This window comes from Tauraco erythrolophus, chromosome 4 (assembly GCF_009769465.1).
Source record: "Tauraco erythrolophus isolate bTauEry1 chromosome 4, bTauEry1.pri, whole genome shotgun sequence".
Taxonomy (NCBI): domain Eukaryota; kingdom Metazoa; phylum Chordata; class Aves; order Musophagiformes; family Musophagidae; genus Tauraco; species Tauraco erythrolophus.
In genome coordinates this window covers 74,121,964-74,138,659 of record NC_141468.1, presented here as the reverse complement: position 1 = coordinate 74,138,659, position 16,696 = coordinate 74,121,964, and the positions used below count along the sequence as shown (strand labels likewise).

The window sequence follows — 16,696 nt, the reverse complement described above, 5'->3', positions numbered from 1 at the left end:
TGTCTAGTCTCAGAAAACAAACAGGAGATTATGAAGCGAGAAGTCATTCCCTCTTTGCATAGAGAAGAGGAGAACGCATAGCCCTGCACTCTGCCATCACGAGCCACAGGGAAGATGAAATTCTAATGCTGTGTCCAGTTCCACGGTACACAGGGGAGCACTGAGCCAGGCTCAACAGCACGCCAGAACACATGAGAAGCTGAAGAAAAGCTTTTGCATTACATATAATTCCTATAATGCATTTTCCTGTTTTGATCTTTTTCTAGCTTTGTTCCAGCACTGCAAATGTACTTTTTAAAGCACACTAACTCTTTCAGCCTTAAATATTGGCTAGCGATAACACTAATTTGAGTGATTTGGCACACAACAAGGCAGTCCGCTCCTGTGGGTGCCAAGAAGTTTTTAAAAAAAAAGATATTGTGCAAATCTGAGAGGGCTTGGGTTAGTGAAAGATTAAAAGAGTTCACCTCCATTTTGCTGTAACAACCAGTTTATGAAACAATCCCACAGATCCTAGTGTGAGAGCCCCTCTGGTGACCAGTACTAGCCAGGAAAGGCTCCTTAGTGTGCAGGATATTGGGGAAAAAAAAGCCTGAACCCTGAGGATATCAACAAAGATTAAAAACCAAACTGTATTAAAACTACACTGTGAAAACTGTCCAATAAGCTGTTGTTATTTTGGCTTTCTCTCTACCTTTCTACCGATGATGAAGTGTTTGTTATGTATTTGCTAGTGCTCTTAAGAGCAGCAAAACAAGACTCTCCAAAACACTGAAAGTTGACAGCTTTGTCCTACATATAACTGAAAACACATACAGCTTGTATAATATTAACTTTGTGAGCAACTCTGTCGCCTACAAGAAAAATCAAGGCCTCGTTAAATGCTATGTTGCATAAACATCAATTATAGAAGCAAATGTTAAAAGTGTGAGAGTTTAGAAAAAAAATCTATTTTTGTCTTAAGACGTGATTCTTTACATTATTTAAGCAGTAATTTTCCATGGGGAACTGTGAAAAAGCAGCAACATCCCCACAACGCTGCCCAGGGCTCTAGGGCTCACCTAGCATGTTGGAGGATTCTATGAGGTTGGTGTCAAGGTCAGTCCAGTACAGTCGTCTTTTGGCGTAATCAATAGTTAGGCCGTTAGCACGTCCCACATTCGGTACCAACGTAGTCCGCTCGCTGCCATCCATCGCAGCTCTATCAATCTTTGGCTTACCGCCCCATTCAGTCCAGTACATAAACCTGATCAAAAGGACGTAAGGGAAAAAAAGAAATCATCACATTCAATCCAAAAGAGAACTCAAGGGGAGAAACAAAACAAAACAAAAATCCTTAGAAAGAATAAGAGAAAAACAAGAGTTGTAATTCAAGATTTATTAATCCTCATCACACTAAATGTTTTTTCAAAATACAAGCAAGGAAGTGTGTCAAGTTTCCTCAAAACGCTTCCAACATTATTTTTTCCACTTGGAGTTGGATTTTCACCAGCAAGTTCCATATGAAAGCACTTCAATCTTAACTAAGTCATGCACACCAATTAGGAAGCAAAAGGTTGGCAGCTGGGCAGCTTCATTTGTATCTGGTTATTTAGCAAGGTATTTTCCATGGCACTTAGCTTCTGTTTCCATTCGGTTGTCCATCAATTGAAGGAATACCAGAAGGCAGATACGCAGGGTACTCTTGTTGATAGTTGTCACTGCTCATCTCCACACAACTAAGTCAATCAGCTACATGACGGTCTGTTACATGTCAGTCAAAGGCAGAGTGACACAAAACGGTATGCTGTTTCCACTGGAGCAAAAGTACAAACTATATTACGCACTCACGTGCCGTTTTATGCCTCATCTGGCAGAAGCACGGACTTGTACATGTTTACATTTTCTTCAGGCACTGTTCAGTAGGGAGGGCTGTATATTTGACATTCAGTGGCTAGTTAGTCACTTCTTCCAAAATGTAAAGCCAATACAATTTTCACAGAATCATAGAACAGTTTGGGTTGGAAAGGACTTAAAAATCATCCAGTTCCAAACCCCCTGCCATGGGCAGGGCCAGCTTCCACTAGATCAAGTTGCTCAAAGCCTCATCCAACCTGACCTTGAACACTTCCAGGGATGGGGCAGCTACAACTTCTCTGGGCAACCTGTTCCAGTACTTCACCACCCTCAGAGTGAAGAATTTCTTCCTTAGTTCTAATCTAAAACTCCCTTCTTTCAGTTTAAAGCCATTGCCCCTTGTCCTATCACTACACGCTCTTGTAAGAAGTCCCTCTCCAGCTTTCTTGTAGGCCCCACTGAAGTACTGAAAGGCTGTCATAAGGTCCCCTTAGAGCCTGCCTTCTCTTCTCCAGGCTGAACAACCCCAACTCTCTCAGCCTGTCTGCGTAAGAGAGGAGCTCCAGCCCTCTGATCACCTTCATGGCCCTCCTCTGGACCCACTCCAACAGCTCCATGTCCTCTTTACACTGGGGGCCCAAGAGCTGAACATAGTACTCCAGGTGGGGTCTCATGAGAGCAGAGTAGAGGGGCAGAATCACCTCCCTCGACCTGCTGGCCATGCTTCTTTGGATGCAGCCCAGAATACAGGTGGCTTTCTGGGCTGCGAACACACGTTACCGGCTCATGTTGAGCTTCTCATCCACCAACACCTCCAAGTCCTTCTCCTTAGGGCTGCTCTCAATCCATTCTCCATCCAGTGTGTATTTGTGCTTGGGATTGCCCCAACCCATGTGCAGGACCTTGCACTTGGCCTTGTTGAACTTCTTGAGGTTCGCACAGGCCCACCTCTCCAGCTTGTCAAGGTCCCTCTGGATGGCATCCTTTCCCTCCAGCGTTATCATCGCACCACTTGGTGTCATCTGCAAACTTGCTGAGGGTGCACTCTATCCCACTGTCCATGTCACCAACTAAGATGTTGAACAGCACCTGCCCCAATACTGACCCCTGAGGAATGCCACTTATCACTGGTCTCCACTTGGACATCAAGCTATTGACCACAGGTCTCTGAGTGTGATCATCCAGCCGATTCCTCATTCACTGAGTGGTCCATCCCATCAAATCCATGTCTCTTCATTTCAGAGACAAGGATGTCATCCAGGACAGTGTCAAATGCTTTGCACAAGTCCAGGTAGATGACATTGGTTGCTCTTCCTTCATCCACCAATACAGTAACTCTGTTGTAGAAGGCTACTATATTTGTCAGGCAGGATTTGCCCTTAGTGAAGCCATGTTGGCTGTCACCAATCACCTCCTTTTTTTCCCCACGTGCCTTAACACAGTTTCCAGGAGGATCTGCTCCACGACCTTGCTGGGCACAGAGGTGAGACTGACTGGCCTGTAGTTCCCCTGAGTCCTCCTTTTTTCTCTTTTTAAAAATAGGGAGATGTTCCCTATTATTATGTTTCCCCTTTTCCAGTCGGTGGGACTATATATAGTATGCATTATACTGCATATAATATATAACATATAATGTATGGTATATATAATTTATATATACTATATATAACATAGTATGTTTACATATAGTGTATTTATCATATATATTTATTTATATATATTTGTATAAAGTACAACAACAAGTTCAGCTATAAGACGAAAGGAAAAAACAGGCATTTGGGCTCAAAACTAAAGAAAATTTTTTTCTGGTCTGTGGTGAAAAGACAAAGCATTGAAGTATAAAAATCCTTGGAAAAAAACTATTCCCAGCACAAAACTAGAATCATCTGTAGCAATCTTTTGTTACAACTGAGTAACTGGATCTAAAAATCTGGTCTTGGACTCTCTCCGATGGACTCGTCCAGGCTACCTCTGGCACATCAGGGCTGAACTCCATCTACACGTCCCACTGGGGGCAATGCAGAACGCCTTTCGACTGAGCACTTCGACAGTTGCCATCACCTTGTTGAAATGAAGCAGGAGTAACGTGTTGAGTTCTCTGCGTTGCTGTAACTCTTGCAGTGTCACTGGAAACTGTGATAATTTCATAACACTTGAAAATGAAGTTCCCCCATTTGCAAAATAACAATAGTACAATGCTGGTATAACCTCAAAAAGGTTTTGCAATAATTAATGTCAAATGACCATTTCATCGTAGAAAAGCTATTTCAGAAGGTAAATAATTTTGCCTTGCCCCACTCCTTCCTCCCTCCCCTGCTCATTGCCCTACTTCTGCTATTACATTTCAATCCATCTGAGAAGTTTCTTCTCAGGAAACCTTTTGTTTTGGGGATAGGTGAGGATAATTGTTTCCACTGTTTCTCTGTCCTTGCTTCCCTTGTCCATACCAATTAAAAAGGCCTCCTTATCTGAAGAAACAAACACCTTCCTTATTCTCGAACAATAAGCTTCACTCCCCTACTCTAAAATTAAATCATTTAATACCTTTATTGGACCCTAACTTGTGATAAAAAGGATCCTAATTTATAAAAGGACAAATATTTTCTTTTCAATGCTATAGTCCTTTTCTAATTAATGAATTCCATAAACCTAAAACTACTTTGATTCTATGGTTAATTAAAAAACTAAATATAAATCCCTTTTTAATGAGCTGCTCTGATTTTTTTTTTTTTTTTTTGTATTCTTAATGATTATTCGGGACATTAAGAGCGTATTCCTCCAGCCCTCATACTATAAATACAACCAGGTTGTATTCCCCAGCTCAGTTCTCTCAGGATTTACATGTGGTGCCTAACTAACATGCCCTAGAGGAAGCATGACAATGTTGTTTTTCACCGTTCATAAACATAAAATTAAATCAGCAAGTTACCCCTCAGCAGGGTCCAATGCCAATGCCCTGGGACTGTCGAGATCTTTCCACACCAGCACTTGGCGATGCTGTCCATCCAGCTTTGACACTTCTATACGATTTGTTCCAGTATCAGCCCAATACAAGTTCTTCCCCAGCCAATCTACAGCCATGCCTTCTGGGTAATCCAAGCCAAACTCCACTACGTGTTCCAGTGCGCTGCCATTCATAAATGCTCTGCTGATGGTCTGCAGGGATACAAAGATACACAGGCAAATTAGAAATTTTACCAGTCTGTCATTGGGCTGGTTGTTTTCTTTGTTGCATTTTAAACACTTTCAGATTTTAGGCATCTCACAGGAAAGAGGATCTTACAATATGCTACTTATTTGCAAGGCGAACAATGCTGCTATTCAGAAGTAATGATTTACTGTACTCTAGGAATGTATTCTGTGTCAATTACAATAGCGTTTCACTGGGGAAATAAATGGGATAACTAGTCTGGTTCAATTAAGTAGTCTACATGCCAAAGTGACCTTAATAACTCACTGCCAGCTTCGAAGGGGGAAATATTTTGGCCCTCCCAGGACTATACAAAAGCATCAATGTTATACCACAGAACAATATTTAAAGCAGCCTAATGAAAAAGTTCAGGACAGAATGGCAAATAGAAAACAACCTAACGGCTGATAAGCTCAGCAGTGCAAGTGCTTCAGTACTGATGGCAATTTAATTTCACTAGGCATGATTTCTTCTTGGTCTTTTATTCAAAAAGACGTCTTAACTCTTGCCATCATGGATCAGCCTGTGATAGCAGATACAGAGAGGATTATATTTTAGTACTATATCAGAGTTCAGGCATTCCCTGATTTACTACGACCACTTCCAAGTCTGAAATTAAAGGAAGAATATTAGGATGGTACAAAATTCATTTGGCAAACATGGGCTTCCTTTCAGTGCCCTTAATATTGCCCTCCACACATGCTCCTCATACTCGTAACCCATCAGAAGTTAACACAAAAGTTGATTATTCTTTTTTTGTTTATTTCCCAGTTTGGATGCTATCTGCTAATTATGCCAGTTTGTGACAGTACACAGCAGGGAAGCTTGTATCTCAGTCTTCATTGGTACCACCCTTAAAAATTCATCAGATCATTGCTTTATTTTTATTTCAAACACAGCTCAAATGAATACCATACTCAGAGAGTTCAGCCAAGTCACCTCTCTCAAACTCATTAAACTCTGTATTTTTAACTTTTATGATTTTTCAGTTGCAAAGGTCCATGAGTTATTGTTGGCATAGGTCTCAACCCAATTGCAGAAACTTTCTTTTATTAAAAACTAATTTTTGGTGCTCACAATTCTCACTACATCTACAGCCCACGAAAAACAAAGGGAACAACTAGACTCACTGCTAACAGAGACAACAAACAGACAATACACCGATTTCTGTCACTCCATTAACCATCACATTTAAACACCCACCCTCAACCTTTTCCAATTTATCACTCTAGAACCTACACCTGCTTTACAAAAGCTGTGATTCATAATATGTCTCACGTGCAGTAGCTATGTAAGTTAATGAATAGGTAAGACCCATTTTTACTTCCTGACCCAAGACAAGCTTCCCCCCATTAAACGTATCTGGCAAAACATCTGTGATCCCCCAAACTTCCTGCCATATGGCATTCTTCTCAGCTTTCTGCAAAAAAAACCTTTATTTTTGCAAACTTAGCCTTTATGTGAAAATGTATACATTAGCTTTAAATGATTTATAGGAGAGAATGTTGCTAGTATAACGAAAACGTATGCCATTCTTAGTTAGAACAAGCTCTTTTACCTATCCCTTGAATTTGTAAATTGCATTTGTCAATCCATTCTTAAGCATCTCAAGAACCTCGTAACAAATAGCCAATACGGAATAAATCTCTACCTTCAGCGAAATGTCAGTCCAGTAAATCCGATTGTCTGTCACATCAAAATCGAGAGCAGAAGCTTCCTTGACTCCAGTGAGCGGAATAGCAACGTTGTTGTTATTCGTTTCTAAAGAGATTCGTCTGATATCTGCTCTCCGAGAAAACAGCAGGAAAGCTTCTGGGACAATGCAGGTCTTCATATCATTGATAAGCTCTAAGCCTATGGGGCAAGCGCAGCGAGGGCCTTGTGGTCTGTACAGGCAAAGGTGGCTGCAGCCGCCGTTCTCCTCCGCACAAGGGTTTGTACCTAAGCGTGCAACAAAAGCAAAAGCCATCATTGCAAAATGACTTCAGCTGGAAGATGAAGACAGCCCTCACATGCATCAATGACGTTGTGAGTCCTTTAAGAAACATGTACAGTTTTTCACCTTTTATTCTCTGAATTAATTAGATTTTCTTCATTTCCCTTCATCCTTTAGACAACTGTTATTCTCTACGTGGCTTGAAAGTCAGCACTTGTTTTCCTGACCCCATGAAACAAACCCAGCAGCAGGGGAAGGGTTCTGGACTCCAACAGCTACTGATGTTCCTGATTCACAACATAAGCACTTAACAAACAGTACGTATGTAAATAAACAAGCATATGTTCTGCTGCCTTTTACAGTGCACTGGTTCAATTACATACCCCAATTGTGTTCCTAGAGATGGAAAATTTGCAGATCTATTTTCATATCCATTCAACAGCCTCTTCTCTCCGGGATGCTAGTAAAGTAGCTCTTTGCAATACTAACTCGCGTACCTTAAGAGCGGCCAAGCATTACCAAGCTCAAGTAGCCAAACAGTTGGAAAGAGCTGCATTTAAAACATGCACCTTAGGGCATCTTGTTAACATGGTAGCAGCAATGCAAAGATACACCTCAACTACGTTTCGATAATTTGCTGGGGTACAACCTGGACATGGTAGCAAGAAGCTGCAAAGTCCTGGCCATACAGCAGGATATTCAGGGAATGTGATGAGTTCTGTGCCACAGTTGCATGGCTACCCATGTCTGGATAGTCAACGATAGCCAATGTAAAACTAAATCCTGCCTTTTTACACCACAGACACTACAGGGCAGAAAGTACTTCTAGTTATTTTTAAAGATGATTTTGCAGTATTAACGTGAATGGCACTGAACAGGCTAAAACTGGTTCATTCTTAGATTTCACATACTGGGAGCACATGTTCAGACTGCAAGATGAAAAGCTGCTACAGTTGTAGTTTCATAAACAGCTGGGCTAAGCTAATAGCTGGCTGTTACAAAGAGAACTTCTCATTTTCCATGATCCTCCTTCTCCCCCTTACTGGATCCAGGGTTGTTCATCAGAACTATAAGCTGCTCCAGTTCCTTAAGAAGCAGAAAATTACTGATTTTGGAGAGGTGCCTGGTTGTTTTCCAGCTTGATGTTCTTCCAAGTTAGAGAACCGAAGCACCTCACAAAAGACCTACCCCATCCCACTAAACTGCAGCTTGCAGTTATCATGCAATAAAACTGGATTCTGCCCATTTCTAAAAATCTAACCTGGTATAAAGTCATACCTTCAGAAGAGCACTGCTGAAATTTTCTACTTTGTTTTACTTGCCTGATTAGCAGTCTCACTCACCAATTATCTGGTGGACGTTTGTAGCTTTCAGGCCCATTAGATCAGGCAGTTGATCTATGATGATCTCTCTCTCTGCTGTGCGCTTATGCACACGTTCGATACTGCGTCTTTGCCAGTCTGTCCAGTAAACGTAGTCTCCCAACAATGTGAATCCAAAGATATGAGGCAGCTTGTCCTCCACCAGAACTCTTCTCCCAGTTCCATCAGCATTCATGACCTATGGATACACACAAACATAAACTTATTATGTATACAGAATAATTCTGCCACTATTTATCAGAGATTAATTAATTAGCTGCTCCGTGCTTAGACTTCGAATTAAAAAATAATCTCCTAGCCATTAAAATGCTATCAGTGTTACACAGCAGCCTAATAAAAAAAGACTGCATTTCAACAGGTACTTAACCTAAAAGGATCCTTTATGTATAAGGCTAGTCTCATAAGCAGTGAAATTACGACTCAACATTCCCTGTATTTGCCTTAGGTTCAGTTTTAAATGGGAGGCACTGTGTTTTACACGAATGAAGACAAGCTTACAATGTCAAGGAGTCCTGGCTCAGCATCTTGTAGTCCACAGTCCCTCCCAAGTGAGCTTTGCCCAGGTTATAGATCGCAGTAAGAGGAGGCCCCACAAATTCCATGAGGCAAACAGTCAAGAAGATCTACAGAATACGTTTATATTCCCAAGTCTGAACTAAGAATCAGTTTTACATTCTTCAAAATTAAGTTCAGTATTTTTTGTACTAGAAGGAACACTAATAGTCTGTAAATAATTGCATGCCTTTGATCAAGACACTTGGATTTACTGTGTCATTTTTCTTTACTGGTAAAAAGAAGTAATACCTAACTTCCTCAAAGAGGCACTGAAAGGATTAATTAAAACATACGTAAGCATGTTCAAGTGATCAAGTATTATTATAAAAGTTCTGTAGTGACTGGAGTGAAGAGAGTCCTGTGTTTTAAGAGACACTTAAAAATGATTCAGCACTGCAATTTCATAGAAAAGTTCCTTCTGAAATATTTCTGCTTATTTCAGGTTTACAGTTTAAGTTTACAGCATGTATACTACCCTTCCAAAAAAAGAAAAAAAAACCCTCTACCAACCTTTATTTAAAACCTTCCCAGAACTACGTGGTTCACAAATTCAAGGTAGCATACTAATCCCAGAAACATTAAAACATCCTTCCCACTACTCAAAGGTGTTCCAAGTTAAGAACTGAGGAAAAAGGATGACTTTCTACATCACTGTTTTCAAAGCTCTCTCACTTGCTTTGGTGGAATTAAGATAGCCATAGACAAGTCTGCATGATTTCCCGTTCTTCCCATAGCTCAAACCCAAAGACTTGTACAACAACAACCTCCAGGATCAATTGGTTGAATAGCTAGATGGATGATGTTTCGTGGTCAGAAGAACTTCCTAGTGCATAAGAAATGAGAAGGCTAGTTTGGAGCAACTCTTACCTTCTGCCTACCCAAGTACAGTTTCCCTGTCATAACTTCCTGACATTACTGCACTTACTCTCAGTACGTTAGAATGGAAATTGAATCTTTATGTGCACATTTCCTATAGAAAAATGAAAGGGTTCTGCACACTTGCTGGTTTGTAAGAATAAGCTCCATATCTACTCTGTGGAATTGGCTTACCAAAAATTCTTCAGTCTAGTAGCGTATAAGTCATGTTTCTACAAATACACTAATGCACGTGTATCACAAAAATAAAATGCACAGTACTTGATGAAATGTTTTTATCCCCTGAATTCTCACTAAGATCCTTCAGAAAGCCAAGTGCAGTACTTGCAGCATTACTTCGCATTATGCTGCATTTATCATCCTAAAGCTGTAACTTATGTCCTTTACCTGATAACCAAGACCAAACATAGCTTTTCCTATCACAGATTGTTTAGCTGGGCTCAGAGCCCAGCATAATTGCCTAATTTCTGGACTTCCTTTTGAAAACAAGCTGCGATATTCCATTTATTCTACTTCAGAAAATTTCAGCATCTGCCAGCTCTCTCAATTCCTAGCAGCATGCCTCCCACGCTCTGTTTTGATAAACTGGGTTGCTAAACAACAGACTAATGGTTAACTTTAGAATCAGGGACACAGACCTAACATCTGTAAGAGAAACTGTGAGTTATAGTCCTTCAGCTCACCATCCCTTCAAGAAAAGATCGCCACCACCAAGCAAAACTGGTCATCCCCTTTTGCCTCCCATCCCTATTCTAACCATAACACAGTCATCTCACATTTCTGCGATGACTTGTTTCTCCCTCCCCCTTAAACTACAGCTATGAGCCATTTGCTTGCAACTAATTAATATGTGGCAATTAGAGCTTGCTAAGCAGACCAAACAGATATACAGAATGGATGTACGTTGTAAAGCGAATGGACTAAAACCACACAGTAATAACCATTAAAACATCACTATCACACAGCAGCATCTTTAGATTACTATGCTTTGTCCTTATAAAAGGAAGAAACTTCTATATTTAAGGGAGTGCTTAACTACTGGTAAAGAGAATTAGTTGGAAGGTGTATGGTGAGAGATGAACTTACTTTGGCAAACTTTAAAAGGAGAACTGTTCAAATAAGCTTCCTTTTATACTAAAGAAGTCAGGAAAAAAGAAGGGAGGAATTAAGGATTAAGTATGTGCTTTTAATTAATTTTTGGTTTGCCACATGCAGGTTATTTTGAAAGAGTTTTATGTCAACTAGACAAAATAGGCACCTATGTGAAAGTACTTAAACATACCTGCCACCCTACCACTGCAATCTTAGCTGAGCACATCTGTCCAATATTACTTAAAATAAACATCTGCCCATTAGCACCACATGATCAGCTCTGTGGCATCACATTGTCTGCATTTATTTTGGCTGCGTTTTAGGAGATTTGAATAGAATTTCATCAATAGGCTACAGAATCAAATAGTCTGGTGTATGGCAGAAGGAAAGTGGCAAGGGATACAGGGATGATACACACTATGAGCACCAGGAAAAAGAAACAATCACTAATCAACCAATTTCAAAGGATTTCAGCATCATCTTTTCACATACTGAAATTCAGGTGACAACCGAGTCCCAGCTGACACTGCTTTATGCATTCATTCCTCTTCTCTAGCCCCAGATGGATCCACTCCTTGCTGTGAAGTGTATCCCCACAGAATCCCCCACACGAGAAACCCACCTTCTGCTGCTATGAAGCAGTGTCTCCAGCGGTTTCTGCTGTTTTAACCACAATGTGGTGTGGGTTTCACATTCTGAGGCCATTCTGCATACTGCAAACCACAGTGAGAATACAGACTACAACAGGAAACAGATGTGGTGCAACCACAAACACTACCTCTACTGAAAGAGCGAGTAGTTCCATGAAAAAAAAGAACAACCTAAGTGCAAAAAATTAAATGGTCTCAGAAAAAACACCAGATATCCTGCCTGTAGGATAAGGGCTTTTCTTATATTAGAACAGTAACGAATGCAAACCTATGGCCTCAGGAAAATACAGCTTATTCAAAATAATTTAATTAAAGCTGAAAATGCGGTCGTATTTTTTAAGATGCTGTACTTAATGGTCAGCAAGAACAGTAAAAAAAACCAAAACAAACATAAACCAAAAAACTTTGAAGTATCACTTCTACTTTAAAATTACAGACTGGATTGCACAGTAATGTATTCTAAGGATCTTTCTTGCTGTCAGATACCCTGGATTCAATTCACTCTTGAATACCAGTAATAACTGTGATAAATAGGCTAATGCAGTGAATTTACCTTTCTGATACTCTCGGATTTGAAGGTAGGGTAGTTTACACTTGTAATTTGATTAATTTAAGTCTAGAGATCAATCATTATACCTACCCGATCTGTGAAAATAATGTTCGGCTTTGGTCAGAGCTCATGCAGGAGCCCGAGCAAAGCTACGCAGGGCTTCAAACAGGACTAGCAGCCTGCTCAGGTCTAGCAGACGAAGGCCAGGGGCAGTAGAGCCTAGGCAGATGCACACTAGCTCATATCCACAGAAGCGAGGAGATGCTAGTAATAGAAACTGTTTGTCTCTATCAGGCCATTCTTAGATTAATATCAAACATAAGAGCCTTGTAGAAACAAGGTGCTAGACAGTCTCAGTACCGACAACTCACAGAGCAGAAGACAGCATGGAGACATTGGAAAGAATGTCCTTTCCCATGCAAATCTGGGAGTCTGTCAGCCAAAGCTGATATGATTTACTCATAATTAACCCAGTGCCATAAGCAGAGTGATAGTGTGCAAAACACTACCTTTCATCTTAACTCATGCGCACGGCTTAATTTTGGAGGTAGAACCACAGAATCATAGACCAGTCCAGGTTGGAAGGGACCTCGAAAGATCATCCGGTCCAACCTTTTGTGCAAAAGGAAGCCTAGGTGAGTTTATCTAGCACCCTATTCAGTCACATCTTGAAAACTTGCACTGATGAGGACTCCATCATGTCCCTCGGGAAGTTATTCCAGTGAAAGATTGCTCTCACTGTAAAAAATTTATTTCTTATATTGAGATGAAACCTCTCTCTGTGCAACTTGTACCCGTCATCCCCATCCTCGCCATGCAGCTCCTTCTGAAGAAAGACCCTCCACCCTTCTTCAAGTACTGGGAAACTGTGATGAGGTCCCCCCTGAGCCTCCTCTTCTCCAGGAAGAAAAGACCTAAATCTTTACGTCTTTCCTCACAGCGCAGGTTCTCCAGCCCTTTGATCCTCTTCACGGCCCTCCTTTGGACCCTTTCCAGCCTATCTGCATCTTTTTTGAACTGTGAGGACCAGAGCTGGACACAGCGCTCTAAGTGTGGCTTGACAAGCATCGAGTAGAGTGGGATGATCACATTTCTATCTCTGCTAGCAACGTCCCTGTGGATGCAGCCCAGGATCCAATTTGTCTTTGTTACTGTAGCAGTGCACTAGACTCACGTTCAGCTTCTCCACCAGGACCTGCAGGTCCCTTTCAGCAAGGCAGCTCCCCAGCCACACAGATCCTAGCCTGTGCTGGGCTTCTGGGTTGCGTCATCCCATGTGCAGGACCTTGCACTTGACTTTGCAAAACTTCACATAGTTCTTGCTAGACTACTGCCTGTCCAGGTCTCTCTGTAATATGGCTCTCGCTTCTGACATGTCCATCTCACCACCTAGTTTAGTGTCATCGGCAAACTTGTTGAAGGTGCTTTCAATTCCATCATTCAGATCATTTATGAAGATGCTGAACAGCATGGGGCCCAGTATAGATCCTTGTCGCACTACACTTGTGGCAGGCTGCCAGCCTGTGAGCCAATTCCCTACCCATCTCACAGACCATTCATCCAGTCTGTATCTTGTCAGTTTGTCTAGGAAGCGGCTGTGGGAAACAGCGTCAAACACTAAGTCCAGGTAAACAACATCCACTGTCATCCCCATGTCGACAGAAAATGTTATGTTGCAGAAGGCAATCAGGTTGGTCAGGCGTGATTTGCCCTTGGTAAACCTGTGTTTGCTTTTCCCAATCACCTACTTTGTTTAGCTTGTGACAGTTTCTAGGAAGACTCATTCCATTATTTTGCCAGGAACTGAAGTAAGATTAACAGGCCTGGAGCTTCCTGAGTCTTCTTTTGTGCCTCCTCTTTTGGACGTAGTTCTAAATAATCAGGGAGCATGTAAGTATCGTCCATGTTAAGCTCTCTCTCAGGATGATTGGAACAGAGGAAGTCCGCAATTGAAAACTTACAAACAGCTACTAACTCTGTCTCTTCAAAAAATTCAAGATTACTTACAAGAATGGAATAGGCCTCTGTGATGGACTGAAAGTCCCCAGCTACACTATAAAACATTGCCGGAACTTTATTTCACAAATACACACGTATCAATAGAACAAAAATCAAAAAATCAAAACAACTTTATCTGATAAAATCCATAAACTGCTCTAATTTCAGACATAAACACCTCGTAACAAAATATTATGAATAACTTGAACATAAGCCCTGATTTTAAAAACTGACAGCCAGTTTTTGGACAAACAACGGAGACCATAGCTGCCTACTGATTCCTGAACTTCAGCACCTTCACCAGTACCAGTTTCCAGATCCACAGAGAGGCCAGGAAACTCCACTTAATATACAGGACCTCAATTGCCCTGTTCACGTACTACTGCCATCACTGCACCAGCTCTACAAAATTTCTAGCAGAGACCACAGCTGGAAACCATCTCTCCCCACTGACTCAAAGGAAGAACACAACTGTAGCATTTATCTTCTTTCTGAAAGGATAAGGAATAAGAGTGTTCTGACTCACTGGCAATGCTTTGTGTGTTGCGTGTCCCACAAATACAGAACACACTAGCTTGTTGTTTCCTTGGTACCTGCCGAAATATACTCTCAGACATATAGTTATGGTTTACCTTACAGCATGAGAAAAACCCCGGCCATGTGGCACAGAAACGTCACAGGAAAACTCTTCCTGAGCAGACCTTAAACTCTTGAGTTATTCTAATGACAAGTTTGGTTTCTTGCAACAGTTTGAAAGACAGCAGGAAAAGGTCAGAAAGCCTCACCACCTGGGTCATGATAGGAATGATACTCCTAGGAATTCCTAGAAAAACGCTCTAGGAATAGATACAACTGAAAAACGACGAGGTGAAAAAGTGAATTTCTCATGAGTTTGATTATTAATACTGATCTGCATAAGATAATTGCAAGGAAGTATTACTGTAAGACAGTGGTGAAATACTTAATTCAATACATACATAGAATCATAGAATGGTTAGGGCTGGAAGGGACCTTCAAAGGTCAAACATCCCAGATATTTCAACATAATGATGGAAAAAGATCTTAAACAAGCCCTATGTTATACCTGGAACAGTTTAGTAATATTCAAGGTTTAGGCTTATCTGCTTCAGCCCTGATTATCCTATGATAAATACTTACATGTGCTGTTTGCTTGATGCAACACATATTGACACAGTTCATGACACCGCAAATCAAGGACATGACTGTTCATCTTCCACCTAAATGTACATGAATCTTACTGTATCAGAGAAGTGGAAAAACAACACTAACTCATTAAATTTATTTGGTTAAGGAAAAAAAAGAAAACTGGGACAGTGACTCTCTTAAAAATAACTCTAAAAGATATCTAGAATGTCTTCAGAACATCACATTAGCATTTTTCAGACTTAGTTTGAGAACCATGTATTTGCAACTTGCTTCTTTAAGCAACATAAAGAGAACAGACCAGAATGATTTTACTGTTATGGCTGCAGTAGTATCACACAATTAACACATGTATCTACTATAAAACAGCAGCACTAAGAGAGTAAAAAAGGGACATCTTGTCTACATTTCCAGTTTTATTAGTCTTCTCCTCTAAAAAAAAAAAACCAAACCCCTAAGTCCTGATCAACTATACCCTCTTTGACTAAGCAAACAAAACTTTAAACTCAATTTGAGGCAATTATTCTGTCAGTGTTATTAACTTACTGTTAACAGTATTCTCCCTCAATTCCAAAATGTTAAAGAATGTTTTAGATACGAAATACGAAGTCAACTCTTCACTGCATTGAAATCCTGAGAAATCAGCAGAAGGGATACCTGGAACTCTTTATATTTGCTTCAGAAACCAAATGCCTCCAGCCAACTCCACAATTTCCTACTGTTAATTGTTTTATAATAGCCATTACCAATTTCTAATTTAACAGTTCCCCAGCACCCTCAATCTCCTTTTGAGCTCTAATAATTTTTCCGAAGAATTCAAAATACATTTTTCCTGAGCATGGATAATATTCCCAATAGGACTGCAGTGAAATAAGTATGTAAAAACAGAATAGAGATTAACTTCATAAATAGCCCTTTCTATCATGCTACAGACACTGTTATAAGCTCATTTCTTCCACAATAGGACAACTTTCCTTGCTTGCAGATCAATCAATGCCAACAACAGAACTGTTTTCTCAGTGATGGAATCTAATTTTAGAAACAATTGGTTGGGTTTTCAATGAAACGGCTCAAGTCAGGTGAAGTGACAAGCAGGCAGGGAAAGGAGTTTATAACCACTGTGACAATCAAATATGACATCTCCTAGGCAATCTCATGGAATACAAAAAAAACCCTGCATTTGTAAAGAACAGACTAAGACAAAAAATTGAGCTGAAATGATGAACAGGGTGAGAAGAAAGGTTTTTCACAGGAAAAAAAAAAAAGGCTCCTCTGAGAAGAGTCAGTGGTAAAACAGGTGAATAAACATGCCTGGCTATAAAAAATAATTTTGGTACATTAATACATAAGGTGGAATGGAACCAGTCAGAAGGTGTTCTGTTACGTGGGCATAGGTTACAGGGTACAAAGGAAGCTAATTATTTTGCAACCTACCACTTGTGAATCAAGTCCTATGAGCAACCATGC

At 40.5% G+C, this 16,696-nt stretch overlaps 1 protein-coding gene across 6 annotated transcripts in view; it reads right to left on the bottom strand.

The window, feature by feature from the left end:
• The window catches only part of LRP6 (LDL receptor related protein 6), a 112,228-nt gene that overhangs the window by 23,469 nt on the left and 72,063 nt on the right, over positions 1-16,696 (bottom strand). For 5 of the 6 annotated variants that reach the window (XM_086610483.1, XM_086610482.1, XM_086610481.1 and 2 more), the window contains exons 7-10: positions 8,306-8,522; positions 6,678-6,967; positions 4,766-4,992; positions 1,062-1,246 (exon numbers count right to left, since the gene is read on the bottom strand). In XM_086610483.1, coding sequence (XP_086466609.1) covers positions 1,062-1,246; positions 4,766-4,992; positions 6,678-6,967; positions 8,306-8,522 — 919 coding nt within the window. The remainder of the gene's footprint in view (positions 1-1,061; positions 1,247-4,765; positions 4,993-6,677; positions 6,968-8,305; positions 8,523-16,696) is intronic. The other variant, XM_086610486.1, reaches the window with a different exon arrangement.